This window comes from Ogataea haglerorum (assembly GCF_019207285.1).
Source record: "Ogataea haglerorum isolate 81-453-3 chromosome Unknown 81-453-3_NODE_19_length_153765_cov_101.931563, whole genome shotgun sequence".
Lineage (NCBI taxonomy): Eukaryota > Fungi > Ascomycota > Pichiomycetes > Pichiales > Pichiaceae > Ogataea > Ogataea haglerorum.
The window spans coordinates 129993-153765 of NW_025065169.1; the positions used below are offsets into that span (position 1 = coordinate 129993).

Below are 23773 nucleotides of genomic sequence, written 5' to 3' on the forward strand. Positions count from 1 at the left end.
AAAACAGTTTAAACAACACATCATCGCTTAAGTGAATAATGCTGAGACTTGATGAACACATTTCTGTGATTCAATTGTCACCTCATCTTTCATTTCCTCGCCATATAACAATCGTCAGATTAGGTTATCGCAATAGTTCTAATTTGTTTCTTGGCTGTGCTGTATTGCATGCATGGTACAAAAAAAAATTTACAGTATTTTCTATTTTTCTTTTCACATCACTTAGATATTATGAGATTAAAGACCAAAGAAAGGTTTTCGGTAAACAATAGAAAACTGTCGTTTGATCTTGATCATATTTCAACAATATCGGATAGTGATCAGGAAGTTCCAGACCTAGATGAGAGTAGTGAGGAAGACATTTCGGATGGTAAAAAAAAATCAAACTTGAAAATCACTAAAAGCAGCAAAAGTGCTCAACTTCAGAAAAATGACTTTAATGGTAGCTTCGCTTTTTCTTTGCATCATAATGATGAAGAGGATAAGAGCTTTGATGGGTGGAATTTTGAGGTGGAAGGGAAGCAAGGCTTTATGAACAAAGATGTAGATCTTGATAAAATAATCAAGAGAAAAGGAGGACTTTCTGGCAGCATTTTGGAATTCGAAAAATGCAATGATCTTGAAAAACAAAAGGTGCAAGGAGAAAATCAAAATTCCGATGAAGAGCTAGCTCTTGATGGCTTTGGGATGGGGGCTGCAAACAATAAAGTCAATGAACCTAGCTATACTGGTAGTGATGACGATACGAATACCTCAGCCAGTACTGACAACGAATCGGACGCTACTTACAGGTTTGCGGAGAACTCAGATACTCACTTGCAAATACACACCGATCTCAAGAAGAAGATAGACGGTAATGAGACAGTCAGCGAAGATGCAGACTCTCCAGATGCTATAGCTAACTATTTTGCTTCTGCTGAACAATCGAAAGCTCACCAATCTGAGCATCAAAGTTTTCAATCACTCAAGCTTTCGAGACCAATTCTAAAGGCCTTATCACAATTAGGGTACAGTAAACCTTCTGCAATTCAAAGTGCCTCAATACCCATTGCTTTGCTGGGTAAAGACATCGTTGCAGGCGCAGTCACGGGATCCGGTAAAACAGCGGCTTACATGATTCCCATTATCGAAAGATTATTATACAAACCTTCAAAGACAGCTTCTACTAGGGTCATCGTGTTAGCTCCTACAAGAGAACTTGCTATTCAGGTGGCAGATGTAGGTAAGAAAATCGGTCAATTTGTCAATGGATTGACATTTGGTTTAGCTGTGGGTGGTCTGAATTTAAGGCAACAGGAGCAAGAGCTGAAGAAGCGGCCAGATGTCGTTATTGCAACCCCAGGAAGGCTGATTGACCATATTAGAAATTCAGTTTCTTTCAATGTTGATTCTGTGGAAGTTTTAGTATTTGATGAAGCGGATAGAATGTTGGAAGAAGGGTTTCAGAAGGAACTCACAGAAATACTTTCTCTTCTCCCTTTGAACCGTCAAACTATGCTCTTCTCGGCGACAATGAATTCAAAAATCAAATCGCTCATTCAGCTCTCCCTCAAAAAACCAGTTAGACTTATGATAGGAGCGCCAAAAGCGGCCGCGTCTGAATTGGTTCAGGAGTTTGTGAGGATCAGAAAACGTGAAACCTCAAAACCAGCATTGCTGTTCAACATTCTTTCTGAGATGGATGGTATACACAGCAGAGTAATTGTTTTCGTTTCAAGGAAAGAGATGGCACATAGGTTACGGATTTCTTTAGGTCTTTTGGGTCTGAAGGTATCTGAGCTACATGGTTCATTGACTCAAGAGCAAAGGTTGAAAGCCATCGTTGACTTCAAAAACCTAACGGTTCCAATACTTATCTGTACTGATCTTGCAGCAAGAGGCCTTGATATACCCAAAATTGAGCTTGTCATAAACTTTGATATGCCGAAGACATATGAAATTTATCTGCATAGGGTTGGAAGAACTGCTAGAGCAGGGAGAGAAGGATTGTCCATATCTTTCGTTGGCGAAAGTTCTCAGGACAGAAATATAGTGAAAGAAGCAATCAAACAGGTTGAAGCTGAAAACGCCGGAAAAGCCATTGGAAGAAACGTAGACTGGGAAAAGGTTGAGAAAGTTCATCGCATTTTGCAAGAAAAGGAATCTATTGTACTCGATATTTTGAATGAAGAAAAGCAGGAAAAGGAGCTTCTCAAGGCCGAGCAGGAAATCAAAAAAGGTGAAAATATGTTGAACTTCGAGCAGGAGATCAAGTCAAGACCCAAACGAACGTGGTTTATGACTTCACATCAGAAGACAAAAGAAACGGACAAGCTGAATTCGGAAAATCAGAAAGACAAGAAATTGCACAGCAAGAAGCGCAAAGCATTAGAAGCTCAGGAGAATTATGAACGAGTCTATAAGAAGACGAAAAAGGATCGCTTACAATCAAAATCCTTGTCAAAAAGACCGAAAAGTAGAAGTGGTAAGTACTGAAGATATTATATATTTGATCGTTGCATGGCCTCAGGTGAAATAGAACCTGTTGTTGATGTGTGTCAGATCTCTTATCAGTTTTGATTTGTCAGTGCCCACACAACTGTTCTTATTATGATACACTTGATCATCTCGTTTGATCTCAAGCTCAAAAAATTTTGCTTGTCTCCTAATGCTAGAAAGCCAGAGTATTTGTTGCTCCGTATCATGTGATAGACTTGTGGAATCTGAAAGCAGCATTCGTAGGCCGTCCAACCAGATATACAACTCGTCGATTGTGTTAACATAAAACGAAAATATTCCGTTGTTTTTGATTTTTATGTCTATCCGATTGACCTGCAATCGACTCTCGATGCTAATCAGATTTGATTTCTCAATGTTTTTTTTGATTGGCTGGTAAGTAATATCCGAGATTTGACTGAATTCAATTTTTGCACCATCCTTATCGATATTTGGTTTCTTGCCAGGTTTTTTGGAAAATTCCTTATAAAGCAGTGCTCTGTGATTTGTGGACAGTATCATAAAGTAATAAGACGACTTTCTGCTGCTCCCGTTCGGACTTATTGGATTTTCAGAGAAAACCCAGGTCCCTCTTGAAAGCATCAGCAGATGTTGACTTCGGACAAAATCAACCGATTCGTCGTAAGTAATTCTGTTAAGGTCATCACAATTCTTGCTCCACCACTCTTGAGTGTCATTTTTAATCTTTTTCAACTCAATATGTTTGAATGCATCGTAATCAATGTTTCTGAGGTTGTATATTGCATCTTGAAATCCTTTGAGTTCCACCAAGTGATCAAAGTAATATAATAGGTGATCCACGTGTTGAAGCAAAACCCGTATGTCATTTGCGTCTGACTTAGATGAATCCCAGAAGTTGACAGAGCAAAGGAAGAGCACTTCGAAAAGCTCTTCACTGAATTGAACTGGCATATTGATAATCCTGCTATGCGAGAGATTGTCCGGCTCCATTGATGAGGTGATCCCTCCAGCTAGTTTATACAAAGAGGACGGAGGTATTCGATTCTTAAATAACTGGTGCTCAGCAAACTGCTTTTTAAAAACTATACTAGGATTGGAAAACAAGGATATGATATGAACAGCCGATAGTAGTGTCAGATTGGAAACGTCATCGTAATTCTCTTGGTTTCCAGGTGGTTCTTCAATATTTTTCTTGTGATAAAGTCCTTCATTGAGATGAGCCATGGCTGTTCGAACGTTACATACGAGCTTTGAGTGCCTCCTATCGTTGAGATCAATCGGGCTGTTCGAAAGATATGTATAAACGAGCTTCGTAATCATCAGGAAATGTTTCCAATTCTGGCTTCGCGTCAATTCGTCCTCATGTAAAGCCGGAATTTTGCATATACTAGAGAATGCGTTCTGTTCCATCAATTTTGCCACGAATCTAATCAATAGCTCATCATTTTGCAACTCAAAAACACGAAGCAGGAATTTTGAAAGTAAACCAATAATGGGTAACGTATATGTTATATCTGAGTCAGCTAGCTTAGAACAAACCAGTTCCAAGATAGACGGACCCGATAACAGGGTGTCAATTATTGAGATAAAGGTTGGTTTTCTCCCCTGAAATGGACCTGAAAGAAAATACAAGAAAATAGTAACCAGTGATTCGATTACTACCCAATCCTGGTCACTAGTTAGGCAAGCTTTCATGAGGACTTCAAACAAACTCAATGTCAAATACTCGTTGAGCATTTCAGATTGCGGGGCGCATTCAAGAATCTTGGCAAGAGTTCTAGTAAAGGAAATGCTATCAAAACTTTCGTCATTTTTGGCGACATTAGACAGCACTTTGAGATAATTCTGAGCCATCTTCTCGTTTATACCCCCACCTTTCAATCTCAAGTCCTCCAGCTCGCTGTAAATTGCATTACAATCTATCGACATTTTAAGAGAGTCAGTTTAATTCCCAAAAAAATTCCTAATGCATTATTTCATCCCATAATGAAATCTTTTTTTTTTTTTTGGAATACCCTAAAAAATTAAACAAAATCAATCTGATGGATCCGAGTTTTATCTACTTTTGATGAAAACCCGCTCTGACATAATATTCCACGACATGCTTAAGGTCGAATTGACCGGAGAATGAGCAATCCCGAACAATCATATTGTGCATGGTCTTCGATGTACTCTCAATCGTTTTATGATTTTGACCGTGCTAAATCTTCTCAGAGTATAGCAGGGCATTCGATGTGGTTTCTCTGTCATTAAAATAATGTAACAAGCTCAATCTAACAATTATAGTGCCGTTTATGACCTGAGGGTTCTTGGTATCTCTATGACAACTTGTGTCTAATCCCACAAAACTCGTTCATTCTGCCTTCTCATGGGTTCTCTTATGCCGCCTCATCAATATCTGAGTCTGAGAGAATCTTTTTATCTTCCCAGGCAGACAAGAACTCGATATAGTAATTGGCTTTCTTTCTTACAATTATTTGTGTCTTGACTCTTTGAATGGGTAGTTAATGCGTTGTCTCCAATTCACAATATCAAGTTGAACTGCGCTATAGACGATCCTGATACTTGTGAGCAAGAAGCCAGATACGAACGAATATCTACTTCTTTACTCCAGGAAACACATATTTTGTATTTAAGAGGTATTCTCGCTTTTTAAAGCGCAATCCTCATCTTGGTTCTGTAAGTTTTTCTCGTCGATGCGTTGTTCTTTGAAAATGAGATTGTTTGGCATCACGGCCTGCATACGAGAATCTTCTTCGGTCGACAACGTGTTGACACATTCCCAAATCCGTTGCCCTGAATTTTCATATCCTGTCACCTCACCCAGCCTATCTCTAAAATAATCAATGTCTCGCATTACCACCGCTTTTTCCACAGAATCTTTTAACCCAATTTTTGTGTAAATGTCAATAAGGGAGTGTTCATATCCTCTGAATATGCTGGAAAGGACACGGGCATACTGCTCCTCTGGTAAATACCTTTGGAGAACTCTTGCAATTGTTAGTGTCTCTTTGACAATGGTCTCCATGTATTGATGTACTTGTTGATGTTGGAGAGGGCTAGACCAATCGATCGATTTTATTTCGACAGCATGAACGTTAATCCTGTCTGTCATCAGCGTGGTGAGCTTATCAAATATTTCGACCTGGTGATCATGAAATATTTCTGCAACCTTTTGAAATTCTTCTATAATATGGCCGTCAGTCTTCGGATACTTACTAAAGAATTGTTGTAGGTATGGTGTTAAAAAAAACATAAATCCCACGAACTGGGATGCAACGGCGAGGTATTTTGGAGTAATATGTTTCAGCCCTGCTGTGCGTGTAGCTTGAGCTCCTAAGACAGCCTGGTGACATTTCGTATTGACAAGTCTAAGAAACTCGATGATGTAGTTGTCGTTTGATGCACCAAACTTCATTTTGATTAGTAGGTAATTTTTTATCATCTTCAGAATTTCTGAAGTTATTTCAGGCACAATAATAGATTTTCCATCGATCACTATTGTCTTCCTTTCATTTGAATTGGTCTGTTGTATTTCTTGCGTCGGTATGGCATTGAAAATAGAACACTCTTGCTGCCAAAGGAAATCGTTGAAGTCATTGGAAGAAGCATCTAGAATTTGATTCAAGAGTAGTTGCGTAGCAGAAGAAATCGTGCATTCTTTCCACGTTTCCTTTTCTATCAGTTGGGATGCAATTCTCAATGTGGTCCGGTGAAACTGTGTATTGAATTTTTTGAGTTGGTTGGTCATAACGTCTTGCAGAGCTGATGTCCTCGAAGCGCCACTAGAGATAAGCTCACATTCAACCAGGAACATGGCATTGAGACTGAAGAATCGCATGAAATATTCAAGCGTAATGGAGGAATTCTGAGTTTCACGAACATTGATTATTTTCGCCATGCGTCTTTGCGCTACGTCAATCGACTCCGCTATCGCATTAGTCAAGTCAAAGTCCAATGCCATGTCTGGTTGATTTTCCGTGAAAGAAGGGTCCAATGCAGCTAATGCATCTAATGCCATCCCTAATAAGACTTTTCTATGAGTTGTCAAGCGACGCAAAGCTTCTGAGAGCTGTGTATAGGTTTTCAGCAGCAGATCTTCAAATTCGCGAGGGGTCATCGTTTTCACCGTAGTCGCCAACCCTCCTGGACCATTATTTTGTGCAGATGTGCTCCTAGTCCCATCCGAAATTCCTGAAATGCTGCCTTTTGTGCCAATATCAGTATTTTCTGGAAACAGATTGGCACGAATGATGCCTTTCAATTCTAATAGAAATTTCTCTTGATACATGCTGAAAGAAGCCTTCAGTTCACCGCATCTTGCAAGGCCGTTTAAATACTCTTTCAACCGGGAAACGAAGTGTTCATCGAGATGCTCGTAATCCAAATTTATACTGGCTGTATCCAAACATTTTCCACGGTTTAGATTTTGATCTAATCTTTTCAATGTTTCGGTTTGTGGAACGTGTTCATAATGATCTCTAAGATCATTTATCAAAGTATCGTTGAAAAGCTTTGAATAAGACTTCCCAATATCAGCAATCAAGTTAACAAGTAGTTTTTTCAAAGGAATCAGAGCTGATATCCTGTTCATATCAAGCAATTGAAATGGCCAATTCTCAGCTATCAGGTCCACGAGAGTATGAGTAGGGTTATTTCCCCGAATCAAAGCAAAAACTGAATCTGCGAGTTCTAAGGCCTTCCCATAATTGGCATTATAATACGATGTCTCGGCCATATCTGCTTGATGCAAAATGGTGAAGATTTGAACCAAAGCCTGTTCCAGTTTCTCGACATTTCTCCGCTTCTTTGTTAAATCCAGTATTTCCATTGCTCTATTTGCCTGAGATTCCTCCACGGTTTGAAGTCGGGCGTCCAATTTTCGAAGTCTAGTGACTAGTTTTTTTGATTTCGCAGTAGTACTCTTTAAATCATCAAGAGCGCTAAAAAAAGAGCCCGAAGATCTAGAAATTTCCCTAATCAACTGGACTTCTATGATGTCCAAATAAGATGACAGATTTTCCTGTAGTTCGTCGCTTTCCAGTTTGACTTTCTTAGTGCCGTCTGGATTGAAATCAGTTGTATCATCCAAGATCGTTTTATTCTTGAGAATTCGCGAAAAGATCTTTGGATCATCCAGCCTGAAGTCAGCATCAAAATAAACTTCTGGAATGTGGGACAGTGAATTTTGATCCAGGTCAGCCTCCTGTCTATCAAACTCGTCATATTTGAATTTGAGATGTACATCGTTTTCAGCAGTTTCCGTTTCTTCCTCATCTAATCGACATATCAAAGCCTCGAGGGTTGATGCTGTCAGAGTTTTATACTGTTTGAATTTAAAGTAGTCTTGCTCGAGAGAATCTGAGTGACTCCGCAATTGATGAGACTTAATCTTCTCGATTTTTGCTAACTGAATACTTGGTATATCTCTATTTGTAGGCCCTTTCAGATTCACTAGAGCTTGGGCACTGCCAAGAAGGAGCTGCCCGGAACTGGTAGCCCGCTGATTGTAGTTTATATTTTGGACAAGCTCAAAAATCGAGTTTTTGCCTAATGGAGATATGCTTGGTTCGGATAATGTATTCACGCCTAGAAGTATTGAAGAGTCATGCTTCTGAGCAAAGGATGATAAAGAAGAAGCAGAATGCTGATGATGATATGCCGCCCTCCAGCTGATGAAGGATTGAGACCCATTATGATCATGTCCAAAACTAACTAAGTCGTCATTCAACCCTGGAGACGTATCACTGCCTGTTGACTTTGTAATTCCACTATTTTCGTCAGTTGCCTCGGCGCCCACGTTAATCAAAATCTGATTTGCTGGCGAATTCCTCCTCTCAATATCCAGCTCGTTTGCCCTTTCAGTTGGCTCACCAGCTGATGATATGTCATTTGAGGGCATATTTCGTCACTATTACAACCATACGCTATGAAGTCGAATCCCTGAATAAGCCTCGAAGCGCAAAGTCGAGATTCAGGAAAAGAACTTCAGTGTCAATTTACAAATTGTATTGACACACATAAAAAAAAACAAAAGATTATGTAATCCTGCGACGTTGTGTAAAGTGGTTACAACTTAATGTACGAATAGTAAGTTACTTTTAATACAAGAATCAAAGCGCAGCTTGAAATAAGGCAAAATCAGACTCGGCAATTCAAATCTTTAGTAACACCTTAAGCTTGATGTTAGTATACATGGTCGAATCTCCAGTATCTGAACCGAATGGGTGCACTATTGATGATTATGGCTAGGAGTTGGGCTGCATTATGTCATTCCCAGCAAGACGGGGGCGGTCTGCCAGCTCGCCCTAGGGATGAATTGCTGCTGCCTGTGAAAAATTGATGCACCCGTAGCCAGATGGTGAGCCGATCTGCGAGAAAAAAAATACTAGTACTGTATTCCTCATGGTCACATGAACGAAGACTCCTATCAGGTGTCATTGATTATATAATCGTTGCAATGATTAGGTAATCGGTCTACTAAATTACTAGTTAAACTGAAGAATGCAGCTACATGAAAAAACACCACCGCTATATGTACAAAATGTATAAGGACACCGATTGCTTTTTGCATGCGAGACTTAGCCTTGAATATCATGTTGCGGTGTGCGACTAGTAAAGCTTCTTATTTTGGTGTTCGATGATTTTTTGATCACGCCCAACTGCATGCGTAAATGTATACTATTTTAAGAGTTGGTGCGGAAAGCGCATCCTTCAAGAAAAGGTGCGAGAATATTACACCGCAAAAGCCTGATTTAGAGATAGATGTGTTAATTTTGGCAAGGAAAATATATGTTTGCCTATGTCATGGAAGAGCACTCCATCTTGTATCTTTATTCATGGACCCAAAAACCGTTGATAGCTTACAGGTGATGGTACGGTCATCCTCGAAACGAGAATTATAACGCTCGTTTGTTATATGTGAGATATGCTCCTCATGCAGAGAGCTAATTTGATGTCGTTTCAGACACTTGCTGCTACTTTGGGTAACTTGGGAATGACTAAGATACTATTTACTCGAGTTAAAATTTCACTCATATTTGGGCCCTAGTAGATCATAAGTGTTGAGATAAGATAGTCATAGATTATATCATGGCTGTGCGGCTTATCCTAATAAGAAGGTTTGTGGTTTAGCACATGCATAGTATGTGCATCAGATCCAAATGATACAAATCTGAATCACATATGAGACTATCCAAATAATATATATGGATATGCTATACCCCACTTATAAGTGAGGGAATTAGGCATACCAAAGATATTAACCATCTAATACCTAGTCACACTATTGAAGGAAGTATAATGATTGTAGACGTTACACTTATCAAAACCAAATTCCAACAATAAGATCAATATCTCTGTTTTTAATAGTACGGAAGCACATCTTGCTTCCTCTATCTGCTAACACACCGAGTTTAGTTGCCCACCGTCTAGGACAGCAAGAGTTTTGGAAATATCCCAAGTAGGCTTCAATGTATGTGATGCAATCCGGGACGTAGCAACAGTTCTATCTGAAACAGGTGACAACGTCAACCAGACTATTAATCATTCCAGTTGATCTTGGCGGATGCTTCCCTCTTTCAAAGAAAGAAAACTTTGGTGACTTTCTTTCTAATGTTCATAAGTATGTTCACCAAGCGCTCTCCTGCTGTGATCCCAAAATCCCAAAGGCCCCTACTTGGTCACATTAGGAGCTTTTATTAATTTTGCTGATCATCAATCTGGGGAACTCAAATCATGTTGTTCTTGCCATCCGCTCCAGTAATAGGTCAAATTATGCCAGTGCAAACTGGCTGGTGGTCTTAACTTTCTTGCCATGCGCCATACTGACTTCCAAAGATGCTGCTTAGATGGAAACGTTTAGTCTTGTCTTTTATCATAGTGCGCAGCTATCGTTTGCATTGTCGCGCAATTTAAATTGGCTGTTTACCAGATTGATGTCATCACGCGTGTTGTCAATAGTGAACCAACTAAAAATACCACTTCGACTCAGTGTCCTTGGTTCATTGATGCACTTGCTCCTAGAAAGCTCTAACGTCTACATCGCAGTCTTCACGCCCTCAAGCAGACCCCCCTCTGAGATAAGTTGAAGGTTAACCTTTTCCTTCTACGCACAGTGATTGCACAACATTCCGAGTGAGTTTGGTCTTTACGCATCCCCGCAGGTACTCCTATATATATTATTCTCTTGGTCCTGATATTGACAAGACTGATTCTGTAGCCACTTGATCACTGTTAGTTCATATTTCCAATCTGCTCAATGATTATGAATTTCAGGATTGTGACCCCGTTGGTGAGCTCTTTTCGAAGTTTTATATTTATCCAAAGTTCTCCTTCCTGGTTTAACCCCTATCGCAGCATGGTCGAGGAGTTCTGCCCTGTTGATACTGTGTGCGCAAACGTATATTTCCTTTACGGTTCGTAAACTAAGTTATAATTTCAGTAAGCCCCGAAAGAAAACTTAGAGCAAGCAAGACATGTTCTGAAGTATTCTAGAAGGACAGCGATTACCTGTTAATAATAAATAGGGTCTTCCGGGACCTAGACTGCCTTAATGATCGAAGGCTTTTGTGCGCTGGGTCGAGAAGTTATTAGCGTTTCTCGATTTACAGATACTTCTTCATGGTAATTACCTCATAAAATCGGAGCTCTACGATTCGAAATGCCTTTGAGAGATTTATCAGATACGACCAGGGCGAAGCAAAAAGATTAAGATAATCGAGTTCCATATCAGAATTGCAGATAATATTGCCCCTCGTATTGATACCTTATCTCGCGAATTTACTAGAGGTCTGCATTTAAAGCTATTCTTTCAGTGACGGGAGGGGAGAATGTATAAAGGATGTAAATTTTTCCTTTTAAGAGACAAACCAGAGTAACATACTTTCGAACTCGTGTAAAAGCTCCATTGTGCTGATAGGGATCCTGCATTGATTTCACAGGAGTAAAAGAAAAAAAGTGCTCCGACACCTCTCAATCTTACCTCGCGCTGATGAGAAATTTCCGTGCTGGGTAGAGACTAAACATCTTACGGATGCGGTCACTTGAGCTAGAATTACGAGTTGATGTGGGCATCTAAATTGAACATCAATGTAGCGTCTCCAAAACTGCATTGCGTCATCTCAATATACCGTGTCAAATCATTTACCCTAATAACCCACCTCAATTAGGTAGAGAAATAATTAGCTCTCCTTAAATATATAGCCTTCCAGCGCAATTTTGGAAAATGAAGTACATCTGTATACTGTCTGGCCCCATCTGATAACCATGCAGCAAGCTTTTCTTATCGTAATTATGTGATGCAATCTCTACTTAAATCGAGAGACTTCTTATTTGAAAAGCTTGCCGATATTCCCTTTCGTCACTGATGCACGTTGTATACACTGGCAACTAGAAATGAGTTTATTATCCTTGCCTTGAATCTATCATATTTAGTTACTATCACGTACTATCAAATATTAATTAACTGAACTACTCCGTTCCTTTGTGATGATACTTTTATAAAACCGTGTTGTTGGACTTCTTTCACAAGAATGCTAGAGTAGCTTTTTGAGTTATATGATGTATGGCTAACTGACTGAAACGTCTGCTAAATGAATTACAATCTCACGCTAAGGAACATTGACGTAGGGTTTGCCGAAACAGAAGACTCGTCTATATGTAGTATATCTTACGTAAGGTTCTCATAGCCATGATACGCATGCAAGAGAAAGTATAGTACGCTGAGCCATGTAATCAACTTGTCGTAGAACCAAATCTCATGAAAAAATATCTGTGGCTATTGATTCTTATCGGTATAATAGGTATTACGATGGGATCCAGCAATGCATTAAATCCCAAGTTGAGAGGTTTGCGGCTCGAGATAATTAATCGTGTCTGGGTTTCCTTCTGAAAACACCCTATTACAGAGAAATTTTTCTATGATTTTGGCTAAAATGTTATCTGCTATACCCTTAAGGCAAGGTCATAATTCTACCAACAATTCTACTAGTGAGTAAATGAGTTACTCAGACATGGGCATTCCTGCGGAACTATTTCGAATATTGTCGCCATAGAAGGAAAGAAAATCTGTTAGTGAAGCTGAATGTTGTTCAAGCTTGAAGAGAGATATAGTTGGTAAGCTGAACTAAATAGGCCCTATCTTGATGTCTAAGATGACCTCAATCTCCAATACAAGAACTTCACACGAAGCTCTTCTTTCTTCGTCTCGATCTGATCATTAATTGAAGTTAAAGCCAACATCTCATATAAATCGTAAAATTCACATTGCTGTTTTAATTATGGTTCAAAGTTAATTATAAATGCCTCAGCAATCTCCTAAACTAGCTTCAACAATACGCTGTATGTACAGTTAATTACGTAAATAGGGTTCAGAATATAAGGTGCAGAAGTTTCATAGAATTTTGAAGCTCCACAAGTCGGCGTTGCATAATTGGATTTGACCCCTAAAATGGAATAACGCTAAGCAGTGAGTGCTGAGAGAAGGTAGTGATACCTGAATTCTAGTTTGGTTTCAAGAGTGAGATGAGATGTCTTTCTATGAGATGAGATGTTTCGAACAAAACAATACTTATATTCAAAGCTCAGAAGCATGAATACCTTCTAAATGAAATTGTCTGCATCAAGTGTCCATATCATAAATTCTGAGATCCATGAGCACACCTTAATTGTCAATTACTAAATAGAAAGACTCCAACCATTGAATGATCCAACCTATCTTATGAACCAGCTCGAGCATCTCATCCAGATGCTAAGAGTACTACGACATCTGGCAAGAACAAATGTATGAGACAATGACGATGACCAAATCTGAAACAGGTGAGAGAATTCTGAGTTACTTAATGTAAACACATCAACTGGAGCTCAAAGGTTGGAGAGATCACGTCAGGATTAGGTTGAAGCTAGTTCTCTTGCAATTTAGTATCCGTACATGTTACTCACTAATGAACAAGGCGTCGCAAACTTAAAGTGGTAACGAATGACGAATCGAGCATTCATTGTAGCATTTAACAACTGGGCGGCCAGTTGAATAACAGTACTTCAAAGGGTTTTAAAAACCTTTTAATATTTGGTAGTCGCAGCCTAGCACCTTCGAATTCAACGATATGCAAAAGTATATATCGCTACTTAAGTACTGATAACTCACAACAATCTCTACAAGGGTGTGGAGAGAGCAACTTTCTTCACGAGGACGTACTATACTTCCAACTATCGAGGGTAGTACTGCACTCCCCAGTGTTAAATTATGTGGCTTAGATCTATTTCCTCTCGTATCTAATAATAATATGATATGACTCAGGCAGTCATATAACAATTTGCGTTCTGAAAAACAGTAAGTCAGATACGTAAGATTTTGCAGTTGCTTCACAATACCGTTGGATCAGCTAAGTGCAGTGCTTATTATGTCTGAGTAATTCATTTACTCACTAGTAGAATTGTTGGTAGAATTATGACCTTGCCTTAAGGGTATAGCAGATAACATTTTAGCCAAAATCATAGAAAAATTTCTCTGTAATAGGGTGTTTTCAGAAGGAAACCCAGACACGATTAATTATCTCGAGCCGCAAACCTCTCAACTTGGGATTTAATGCATTGCTGGATCATCACAATTTCCCTGCGATTTGGTTCACTTAAGGAAAACAACATCCTATAGTTCGCATGCTAGATCCGGCAAAAACAGTGAGTCCAACTCTGGTTTGTCTGAATCATATCATACACCAAAGCACATTGCTAAACTGCTATTGATATATGTTGAGATCGATATTACCACACTGTTGAAATCAAGTAAGCTTCATTCCGGCAGAACTTAAAATAAAGTGAGCACCTTGAGGGAAAAAACGAACTTCATTACTATGAAAAACATCTGACGTAGAATTGCGAGTATACTCTATTTCTTAGCCGTCTACTCTGCTATTCATTAGTAATATATATGACAAACTTCTTGACGAGTTTCGTGCTGTGAATCGTCGCTCACTACCAAACATACGGTAACGGAAAGTGATGAGATTCAGAGATAAGAGATTACCTTCCTAGGAAGGGAGCCTCTTCATTATTAGAATATGGTCCACCACCCTTTTATTAGTTTTACGGATGGAATATATAGTCTGTAGGAGTGATTGAAGAATTATTGCTTTATTGCTAGACGTCTGCTTTGACTCCTTATATGTAAGTAGAATTCAACACTTCGTGATTGCAGTGACTTATGAAGTATAGTTCCGTTTGATTTCAAGAGCGATATTTTTCAGGCTTTGATTGATAGAAGTTCTTGTATTTCTATCGTTACCCTATACCATAGAAGTTTTTACTTCTATATATATCGGATGCATACTAAAGAAGTGTAGGAACCTGATTCTGAATTTTGTAGCCGATTGTGGATTGATGCACTTAGCTGAATGATAGTATCAAGTTAGATAAATCTTTAGTGTTAGAGGTTTGATTCCTCATTAGATGATTTTAACGCTGATCCCATCCCATGTTGATATTCAGATGCAAATGACATGCCGAGCAATTGAAGAATACGCGTAACACACATGAGGTTGGTTATATTCAGAACAGATAAATCACAATAAGTGTATATGAGAAGTGCTATATTGATTTTCTGATACCCCAAATCATAATCTAACCATTGGATTTGGAATTCAGAAATGTCTGTCAAGCATAATATAATCTTGAGTCCTGTACATCTTATGAAAAAAGACAACTCATTCTGAGCCTTGTTTGTGTCCAGCTCTAAACCTGAACAAATTGCATGGCTACCTGATTCCAAAACACCATGCCAAATCAAAGAATAAACCGTAGCTAGTAAGCATTGCGCCTCATACGAAAGCCATTCGGTATTATTTGCCGTTCACATCGTTTGTACCACGATTTCATTTGCTTCAGCAGTCAAATCAAAATGAATGATTAGTAGGTTAAATCCGTGCTACATGATTTTTTTGCTCTCTTTCTGGACCTTTAGTGGGCGATTGTTGACTGGTCGAGTACTGAGATCTATTCAGAGCAGCCGGAACTCGTCATTTTGTGATGGTAAAATAGTCAGACATTTTATCCTGGGTTGAGAGGGGGCGGCAAGCCAATTATTTTCTATTTCAATAATTCAAAGTTCAGAAACTAAACATCTCTCAAAAGTCGATTAGCTGCACAGCTACTACCGTCAATCATGGCTACCCTTTAGAGCAGTTCTAATATAATGGGATGATAACGTTAAGCTATCATTAAGACTAGGATAGATAATTGGTGATTAGTCAGTAGTAGAGTAATTTCACTGACTGTAAACTCTTTGTAGCTAAGGTTTGATGTACGCACATACAGCTCATTTCTATTTGTTAGCCAAAACGTTTGTCGAAGAGTTGCAGCTTGGGCAAGACGTCATTTCCGTGCGTTCTTTATATTTGGAATACTAATGAGTAATATATATTGGGTTTGTGCAGAAACCCGCCGGCCTCAAAAGATTTTGTTCCATGCGGGTATCTAGAATAAACAAGTAACTTGCTCATAGTAAAATGATGGTGAAGGACAGCTTGGAGGTTTCTGATGATATCTGATGAGACAATCAATTAAACTGCCACCACGTCGTATGAAACTTTTGAGCTCACTATTAAGGTCTTGTATACGGGTTGGTTTCAAGTTGTGTACCTCTCAAAGCAAATCGTACTCTTTTCTATCTTTTTTTTGTCCTAACAAGCTTACACTCAATGCCTTTTGCGAATATAGTTCCGATAACTGAAACAAAGTTGGTTGATGTAAATTGAACTTCAGAACAATAAACCATCCTACGAGGTTCAAGATAGGTTTTTAGAAACACTCACTAGGGGTTGGCAAGCTAAAAAACCCCAAAGAAGCCGTCAGTCATTGCATGCAATGGAAATCTAAGCTCGATGCATTCTTCTACATGTCAAATGCAGGGTTCAAGGTTACCCCAGAACTTGATCAAGTTTACTCATGGTACTATAATATTACCAATTTCTTCTGCCCAAAAAAGGTCATACACTATCAGCTTATATCTGACGATTGAGTACTGTTTTATGTCACTTACAGGGCTGGGCTGTGACTTGTTCCAGCACGTTTCATCGGAAGTCATTCAAATATGCATGGAGAATAAAAATGCAGAAGTGAATAAATTTCGAATCACCCGTTTGGGTATAATAATATATTCTATCTCCAATCAAGTTGCTCTGTGGACACTAAGAGGCTCATTTCTTCATCCAGCTAAGATTAGTAGTAACAGTCAAATATAGCTCCCAGAGCTTAAAGACTTTCAAAAGTCTGATTGCTGAGCTGTAAAGATTGGTGGGTTCTCTAGTTGGAACAAATTCTGTACCAACTTGAATGCGGTTGGTTTTCATATCATACCATACGTAGTTTTTTCAAACAGGATCATACCGATTAACCTTTTTGAAAAACGGTCGTGCGAGTATAAAGATCTCGGAGTTTGAAGACTATCTATCCTCTATCCCCTCAGTATATCCGTAGTCGTTATTCTGTCTGTGATGCAATAAACATTCACAGACTACACTTTGTTAGATCAATGAAGAATGCTAGTAATTGTCTTCATTAGTATGTATTCAAGGAGGTGATATCTTACGGTGTTTCAACCTATTGGGATTTGTTTCTGTTTACTTTTGAATTGTCATCTTCCATATATGCAGTGCCTTTTGAGAGTTTTATTTGGCACAAGCGGGATACATGATATAGTGTTCAGCTTTTTTGTTTTTTTCATAGTTTTGCGGCGCACAGCAGTCTCATTACTCAGTACCCTTAATAACGGGACGGGGGCTCTCAACTGATGCATCTGGACGGCTGGGCGGGAACTTTATACGTGAAGAGGTCGTTTCTCTGAATTTGAAACAGATTACTTGTTAGCAAGTGGAAATCCTCTTTTGCCTCAAAAATATGCTTAGTTGCTCTATTTACTGCATCTGCTCGGTTTAAATTAAAGTAAAGAATATTCCAACTCGGTATTAGTCATATGAAAAGGCGCAGAAGCTTGATTATTAAAGCTTTTCCTAATCTTCTCAGTAAAGCCCCCCCCCCCTGGGGAGAAGGAAGCTACTCAATTTAACCCTAAACGTCTTTCGTGTTTGAGTGTGAATCAGCTCGACATTTCAACAATTCTTTCAAGTGTTTGATAACTGAATTCTTGTACGTACTGAATACACCAGGTTTGATGCTGATGTACATCAATAAAACAATTCTGCTGAATATGATATAACATTTCCGATGCGAATTCTCCTGCAACAAGGACGTATCGGAATTTGCTGAAATGGTGGATAGGAAAATCGCTGTTTGTGCTCTCGAGATGAAACTTTCATGCTATACCCGACTTTAAATGGCTTGCGGCTCAAAAATATTATAATATGTGAATAATGTCTCGGGTCTTTTGTAAAACTTTTTCGTTTGTGATAGTTTTTGATAGCAGAAGATAATGTAGATATTCATAATACCAACATATAGTCAAAAATTGATTTCATAGCTTCGTGTATAATTCAAACATTCTGACAGTATCTGCTGAGCTTTTTTTGTGTGAGTGTAGTACCAACCCTGGAAAGTCAGACCTATTCCAGTTTTTAGCTTGACTGGCTTCAGAGTCTCTCAAATGTATTTAATCTAAATTTTCAGACGGACATCATTTCAATCAAATGTAACGCAGGACTACCTTGCTTTACCAATCCCAGCAAACACTTAACCTTCAGGTCAAGTTCGGTGTGTCACTAGACGAATTCATTACGGCGACAGTGCGCTCATTTGCGTTCCTCTTACGCTGATACAGCTCGTGAAACATTATAATACGTGAGTTGAAGAGCTAAATTAGTAATGCCTCTATTCTAAATCAAAGAAAACGGTTGAAATACTCCATTTTGCAAGCTTGAGAAAAATATAGAATTCAACTAACGAAGTTACCGTTTGAGTTACCATTTGAGTTTTAAGGTCTATATACTAAAGGATTTGTTTAAACGTTATTGTTCTCGTCCTGTTTGAAAAAATGATCAAGAATATATAAATTATTTTTTTTTATTAACCTACAGTATAAACATGTTTCCTATCCCATCCATCGAATATGAATGCAACATGAATTCCAACTAGTCTACAGCTTGCAGACCAATCTGAAAGATGAAGTAGTAACACTAAAAACATTAGAACGCTCATCGACACGCATTTAATAACGCTGGTTTTGCAACGACTGAAAATTTTACAGTCTGACGATATTGTAGCCATCTCAGTAGATAGTTGAGTTCACTTTGAAATAGATCGCAAGTGATACCCAATGAATTACCGCCCATAATTCGAAATCAAAAGCTGTGGGATCCATATTAATAGTTCAACGTATCAGTATCAGTCTTGTCACACAAGGTGGGTTCGAAATATCAATTGTATTTAATCGAGCCATTATGCACAAACACTTCGAATAAGAAATTGCGTCAATCTTCTTACACTGCAATCTCTAAATACCAGCTAACCATAGTATAAAGCCATCAATCCCATCCTGTTGTAAGGGCTAAGTGAAGGAAGCTACTCCAGCGAAAGTTTTTATCTCAGTGCTGCCACTGATTCCTTAACATTACGGAGGGCCAAATTTCCTCAACTCACGTTTACAATGTTTCAGAATTTAAAAAAAACTATATTTAAATGTTTAAGCTCGAATAGATATTGATCACCGTGACCATTCAAATTTTCTACCATATATATCACAGTCGAAAAATTGAATTGTTATTCAAAAGTTTGTTTACCTTGATTTGTTTGGACTGATCAAGATACTTAAAAACACAGGTTCAACCTTAAAATATGGCGTCAAGACGTAGAAACAAGAATAAAATCTAGCAGGAAAAGAGCGGGGTCTAGTGTTGGAGAGTTTGAAATCAAACTACCAAAGATTTAGTTCGCACATATATGATCATCGAGTCTGTCCGTTGAACTCAAAAAAGAAAATCGAAGACGAATTGCAACTCGTTGCTTGGCGACAAGCCAGTACTGAATAGTCATGCATACATGGCCGAGTGGTCCAAGGCGGTAGACTCAAGTTCTATTCTCAGTGATGGGACGCAGGTTCGAACCCTGCTGTATGCAGTTTTTTTATCAAAAGCCTTCCAGTTCTGTAGATCTGCGCCATATATGACTTGTTTGTTGAATCATTCGCTACTGGAACAGAGCTTTTGTTTGGCGAACGTGTTTATATTTAAGGCTTAAGCGTATGGACGCTTGAATGACCAATTTAAATGTAGCCCCACACTAGTATCAGATAGTCTTGTTGAATGGAGCATTTATAAAATTTGAAAGAAGCTTTTCGAGATTAACAGTCTGAGTGAGCACAATGATATACCAGCCGCTAAGAATAGTGCGCCAATAAAAATTGCGACTCCTTTGAAATCTTTGAAGAATCGCTCCACGTCACCTGCTAAAGGCAGAAATGCCCCACATATCATCGGCCCAAAAAGAGCTCCGATTCCACCGAATGTGAATAGTATTCCCATTCGCTTCTGATTTTTCTCAACACCAAATAATTGAGGGACGACAGTTGGAAATAAGGAAATCACAACTCCAGAAGAAAAGCCCCATGTTACATCAAAGATGAGAAAGATGACGTCAGAGCTGTTTGAGTTGAGCCATAGAGACAAAGGAAGAACACCTGATACTAACATGAATGGTATCAAAACATTAAGTCGACCAAACATATCAGCTAAAAAGCCGGGCAAAATTCTACCAAATAAACTGGCAGCATTCAAAACGGTGACATAATAAGCTGGATCGAAGAAAGATCTGTGTAGTTTCTGTGCTAGACGCTGTCCATACAGATCAATAAGAAACAAACCAGGAAAGAGCGCCATCTGTGAGATAATAAAAGCAAACAGCAAAATCAAATATGTCCGGCTTTTTAGTACTTCAGATCACGATAAAACCGTGGGCGATAAAATGACACGGAGTTTTCAGTTTTTTGAAGCTTGATGGGTAACCTAGGCTTTAGGAAAAGAATCAGTATTGCTGAGATTGGGATATAAATGAATCCCAAAATTCTGTTGGTCCAATTAAACCCGACGGCTGATATAAGCCTCCTGACTGCAATCGGCCAAATTACTCCACCGATACTGGAACCTGAGCTGGCAATTCCAATTGCAAAAGCTTTCTTCTTCTTGAACCAATGCATGGGTATCGTTAAGGCAGAGAAGTATATCATACCACTTCCAAATCCAAACAGCACTCCCTGCGTGAGGAACAACTGCCATATTTTGTTGGTTATGGACATCATCATCAATGAAATGAGCTGTATCAAGGCACCCAATGCAACGGTAAGTCGAACTCCAAAATAATGATGAAGATAGACGGTCGCAGTGCAAAAGAAATACATACATGCCGGTTGTAAAGAACCAATGACATTAATTTTGAATGCCTTCTCTCCAGAATACAACTCAGTTTGGTAGAATGATTGATATACTCCAAAACTGTTAACCATACCAAACGTACATGCCATTCCACACCAAGATGCCAAAACAACGTACCATCCAAATCCTCCCTCCGGGAACTCCTCCTCGTCAAATTCCATGGACTGTTTCATTGCGCGCTCTAAGTTCACGTCTAACTCTAGTTGGAGTTGAAAGCGTGAAAGTCAAGCCTTTTTATAGGGCCTATTCTGCACATAACGCTTTCACATCGCTAGTAGCGGCCCGCATGATGTGGTCCTCGCTAAAAACGGATCATCTCTATATTTTTTTAGTCTGAATTAAGTTATCTAGCCGCATCGCGATCCGCATTAATCTCCGCGAACGGACCGCTCGATGATAAACATATATTTTTTGGCCCTTGGATGTGTCTTATCAATTTGCGTCGCATCAAAGATTAGCTGGAAAGCCTTAAAAGAAGTGCATTTAACTATGGTCGGCCAAGACAGTGAATCCAAAAGATTAAGGGTTAAGAAGGCTTGTACGTACTGCAGGTTTCGGAGAATCAAATGTGATGGTGAGCGACCTTGTTTTCACTGCAGACGTCGTACTCAGCTTTGTGAGTACCCTACTGAGATTGGAAGCAACATATCGAAAAAAACTCACTCCAAGCATAATGGTTACCGCAGAGAAACAACTCAGGATGAATATATTTGCTATCTGGAGAACAAGATCCTAAATTTAGAGAAGAGCTTAATGAATGGATATCCAACAAATGCGCTAGGTACAGATAAAATGGAGAGCAATCTTTTGTCATTGGATGGAAAAAGAACCGGAAGAGTCACAAGATACGACGCAATTTTAGCTAATAAGTTGGGAAAATCTCTTTTCTTCGATTTACCTCCAAGCGACCGGGAAGGACTTTCTATTCCACGTCTTCAATTTTATGGATGGAACATGTCGGGAGGCCACTATCTTCATCCGTTGTTACTCGCAGTGCAGCCGCTCATTTTGAATCCAAGTAAGCAATCAGATCTTTGCGCTTGGCTGCTAGACTTCTTCTTCGGTAAGATAAACCCCTTATTTTGCATGATTCATGAGCCTGTATTCATGGACCAGTACCATAAGTTTATTAATGATCTAATAACGGCAGCAGATACTAAGGCTGCCAAGCTATTCAACGCGATACTCAACTTGATATTTGCAATTGCCATCAGATTTTCGGAAAATCATTCAACAAGACCAAAAAGGATCTCAGGAGAACTCAAATCTGGAATGGAGGAAGATCTATTTTACTCAGCATATGACATAGTGTCAAAACTAAGTTTTGAGTGGCAGTCCCTTGAATTAATTCAATCGTGGATTTTAATAACATTTTATTTAAGAGCAGCGCATCGTCAAACTTCTTCCTATACTTCATTGGGATCTGCCATTAGAATGTGTAAAGGAATGTTGCTTAACATTGAACTCACCACTAAGGCAATCGGAGATCAAGGATATGAAGAAACCAAAGCCAAAAGAATGTTTTGGTTAGTCTATACTTGGGATAGATTGTACTCATGGCAAAGTGGAAGACAGTGCGAAATCCAGGACGGGTCAATCGGTATAGAATTTCCCCCTTTGAATGGAACCTCATGTAGTGATGGATGGTTGCAGAAGCCGGCCCTTTCAATGATTTACTTGGGGAGATACGCAGGCAGGATACAACAACATGCTTTTGGAAACAAGAGTATCGATGAAACTTTCTTGAAAAATATTGCAACTGAGCTCTCACAATTCAAGATTTGGTGTGACTCAAATATGTCATGCGACGAATTTGATAGACTATTGTTGGATCAGGTATACTTAACTTATCACGACATCTTTTTGTCACTTTACAATAAACAGCTCCTAGGACTAATTGACTGCCATTCCTGCATTGATTGGTGCTCCTCCCATGTTTCTCTCCTCAGAGAGCACAGCAAGCAGACACTTGATATTTTCGAATGCATGAGGAGCAAGGGAGAATTGGAAATTCCGTGGTGGATGAACCTGTCTCTTCTATTCAACATTTCTCTGATAAGTGTTATTCTCATCTACTCCGGTATGCAAACCGAGGAGCTTGCTGATACTTTCAGGAGAGCCATCAGCTTGCTAGAGGCAGTCAAAGGAAAAGCCTCAATGTCTGCAGAGTGTGTGTGGGCGCTGAAAACTCTGAACCATATGTGTGTTTTGAAAATGCAAAAAGCAGCTAATACTTTGGCCCAAATTGGGATTAATCCCGGACCAAGTTCAGTGAATGAACATCGATTCTTACAATTTGATCAAGTCGGACGAGGACCTGATGATGATTCTATATTTGACTCTTCGACTGGTAGCTTACCTGAAATCAGAATTTCCAACATGTTAGGGCACGATACCGGTGAAAATGAATGTCTGAACTGGTTTGACCCTTGGTTGGATGAGGTAATATGAAATCATACATTTTTAACCCTAATGGAGTTACGTTCTACCTGAAATGATACCGATTACTTAGGTTGTACTTTACAGTCAACAATACTGTGACACATGTTCATATATGTTTTTAGTTATGTATGGCTAAATAATTTCGTGGTATCAAAGAAATATGATGGGGGAGTAATTTTTGGAGGCGGCAGAGAATTAGAATCGAAATGAAAAATTTAAAGAGCTGTAGAAAAGTGCTAAAAAAACTGAAATGCACAATTATGTAAGTTTGGAGAAAAATTGAATTGTAGGAGGAAATTTACGTGAGAGATGCGGATGGTCTTTCATGCGAAAGCATAAATGAAGATTTGAAAACTGAATGTGAAGAAGCAATAGCTTCTGCGCATTTGGGGTTCGATTTTCACTAGGGAGCTCTGAAAAGAGCTCTTCAAGGCCTCGTTGATTAGTGGAGAGAGTAAAGTTGTTATCGTCAGATACACTTTCTCTCAAGGCTAATTCAA

At 39.0% G+C, this 23773-nt stretch overlaps 5 protein-coding genes across 5 annotated transcripts; 2 read left to right on the top strand and 3 right to left on the bottom strand.

Annotated features, from left to right (window-relative positions):
• Positions 1-231: 231 nt before the first annotated feature.
• Positions 232-2475, top strand: KL911_005183 (uncharacterized protein; the record flags this gene model as incomplete). The annotated part of the gene is made up of 1 exon (XM_043200557.1): positions 232-2475. The coding sequence occupies one exon, from the start codon at positions 232-234 to the stop codon at positions 2473-2475; it is 2244 nt and encodes a 747-aa protein (XP_043052148.1).
• Positions 2476-2505: 30 nt separating this feature from the next.
• KL911_005184 (uncharacterized protein) lies at positions 2506-4386 on the bottom strand (the record flags this gene model as incomplete). Its single annotated transcript, XM_043200558.1, has 1 exon — positions 2506-4386. One exon carries the CDS (start codon positions 4384-4386, stop codon positions 2506-2508), a length of 1881 nt encoding a protein of 626 aa, XP_043052149.1.
• Positions 4387-5089: 703 nt separating this feature from the next.
• KL911_005185 (uncharacterized protein) lies at positions 5090-8359 on the bottom strand (the record flags this gene model as incomplete). The annotated part of the gene is made up of 1 exon (XM_043200559.1): positions 5090-8359. The coding sequence occupies one exon, from the start codon at positions 8357-8359 to the stop codon at positions 5090-5092; it is 3270 nt and encodes a 1089-aa protein (XP_043052150.1).
• An 11967-nt stretch (positions 8360-20326) lies between these two features.
• KL911_005186 (uncharacterized protein) lies at positions 20327-21004 on the bottom strand (the record flags this gene model as incomplete). Its single annotated transcript, XM_043200560.1, has 1 exon — positions 20327-21004. One exon carries the CDS (start codon positions 21002-21004, stop codon positions 20327-20329), a length of 678 nt encoding a protein of 225 aa, XP_043052151.1.
• Positions 21005-21320: 316 nt separating this feature from the next.
• On the top strand, positions 21321-23282 carry KL911_005187 (uncharacterized protein; the record flags this gene model as incomplete). The annotated part of the gene is made up of 1 exon (XM_043200561.1): positions 21321-23282. One exon carries the CDS (start codon positions 21321-21323, stop codon positions 23280-23282), a length of 1962 nt encoding a protein of 653 aa, XP_043052152.1.
• Between the last annotated feature and the right edge of the window lie 491 nt (positions 23283-23773).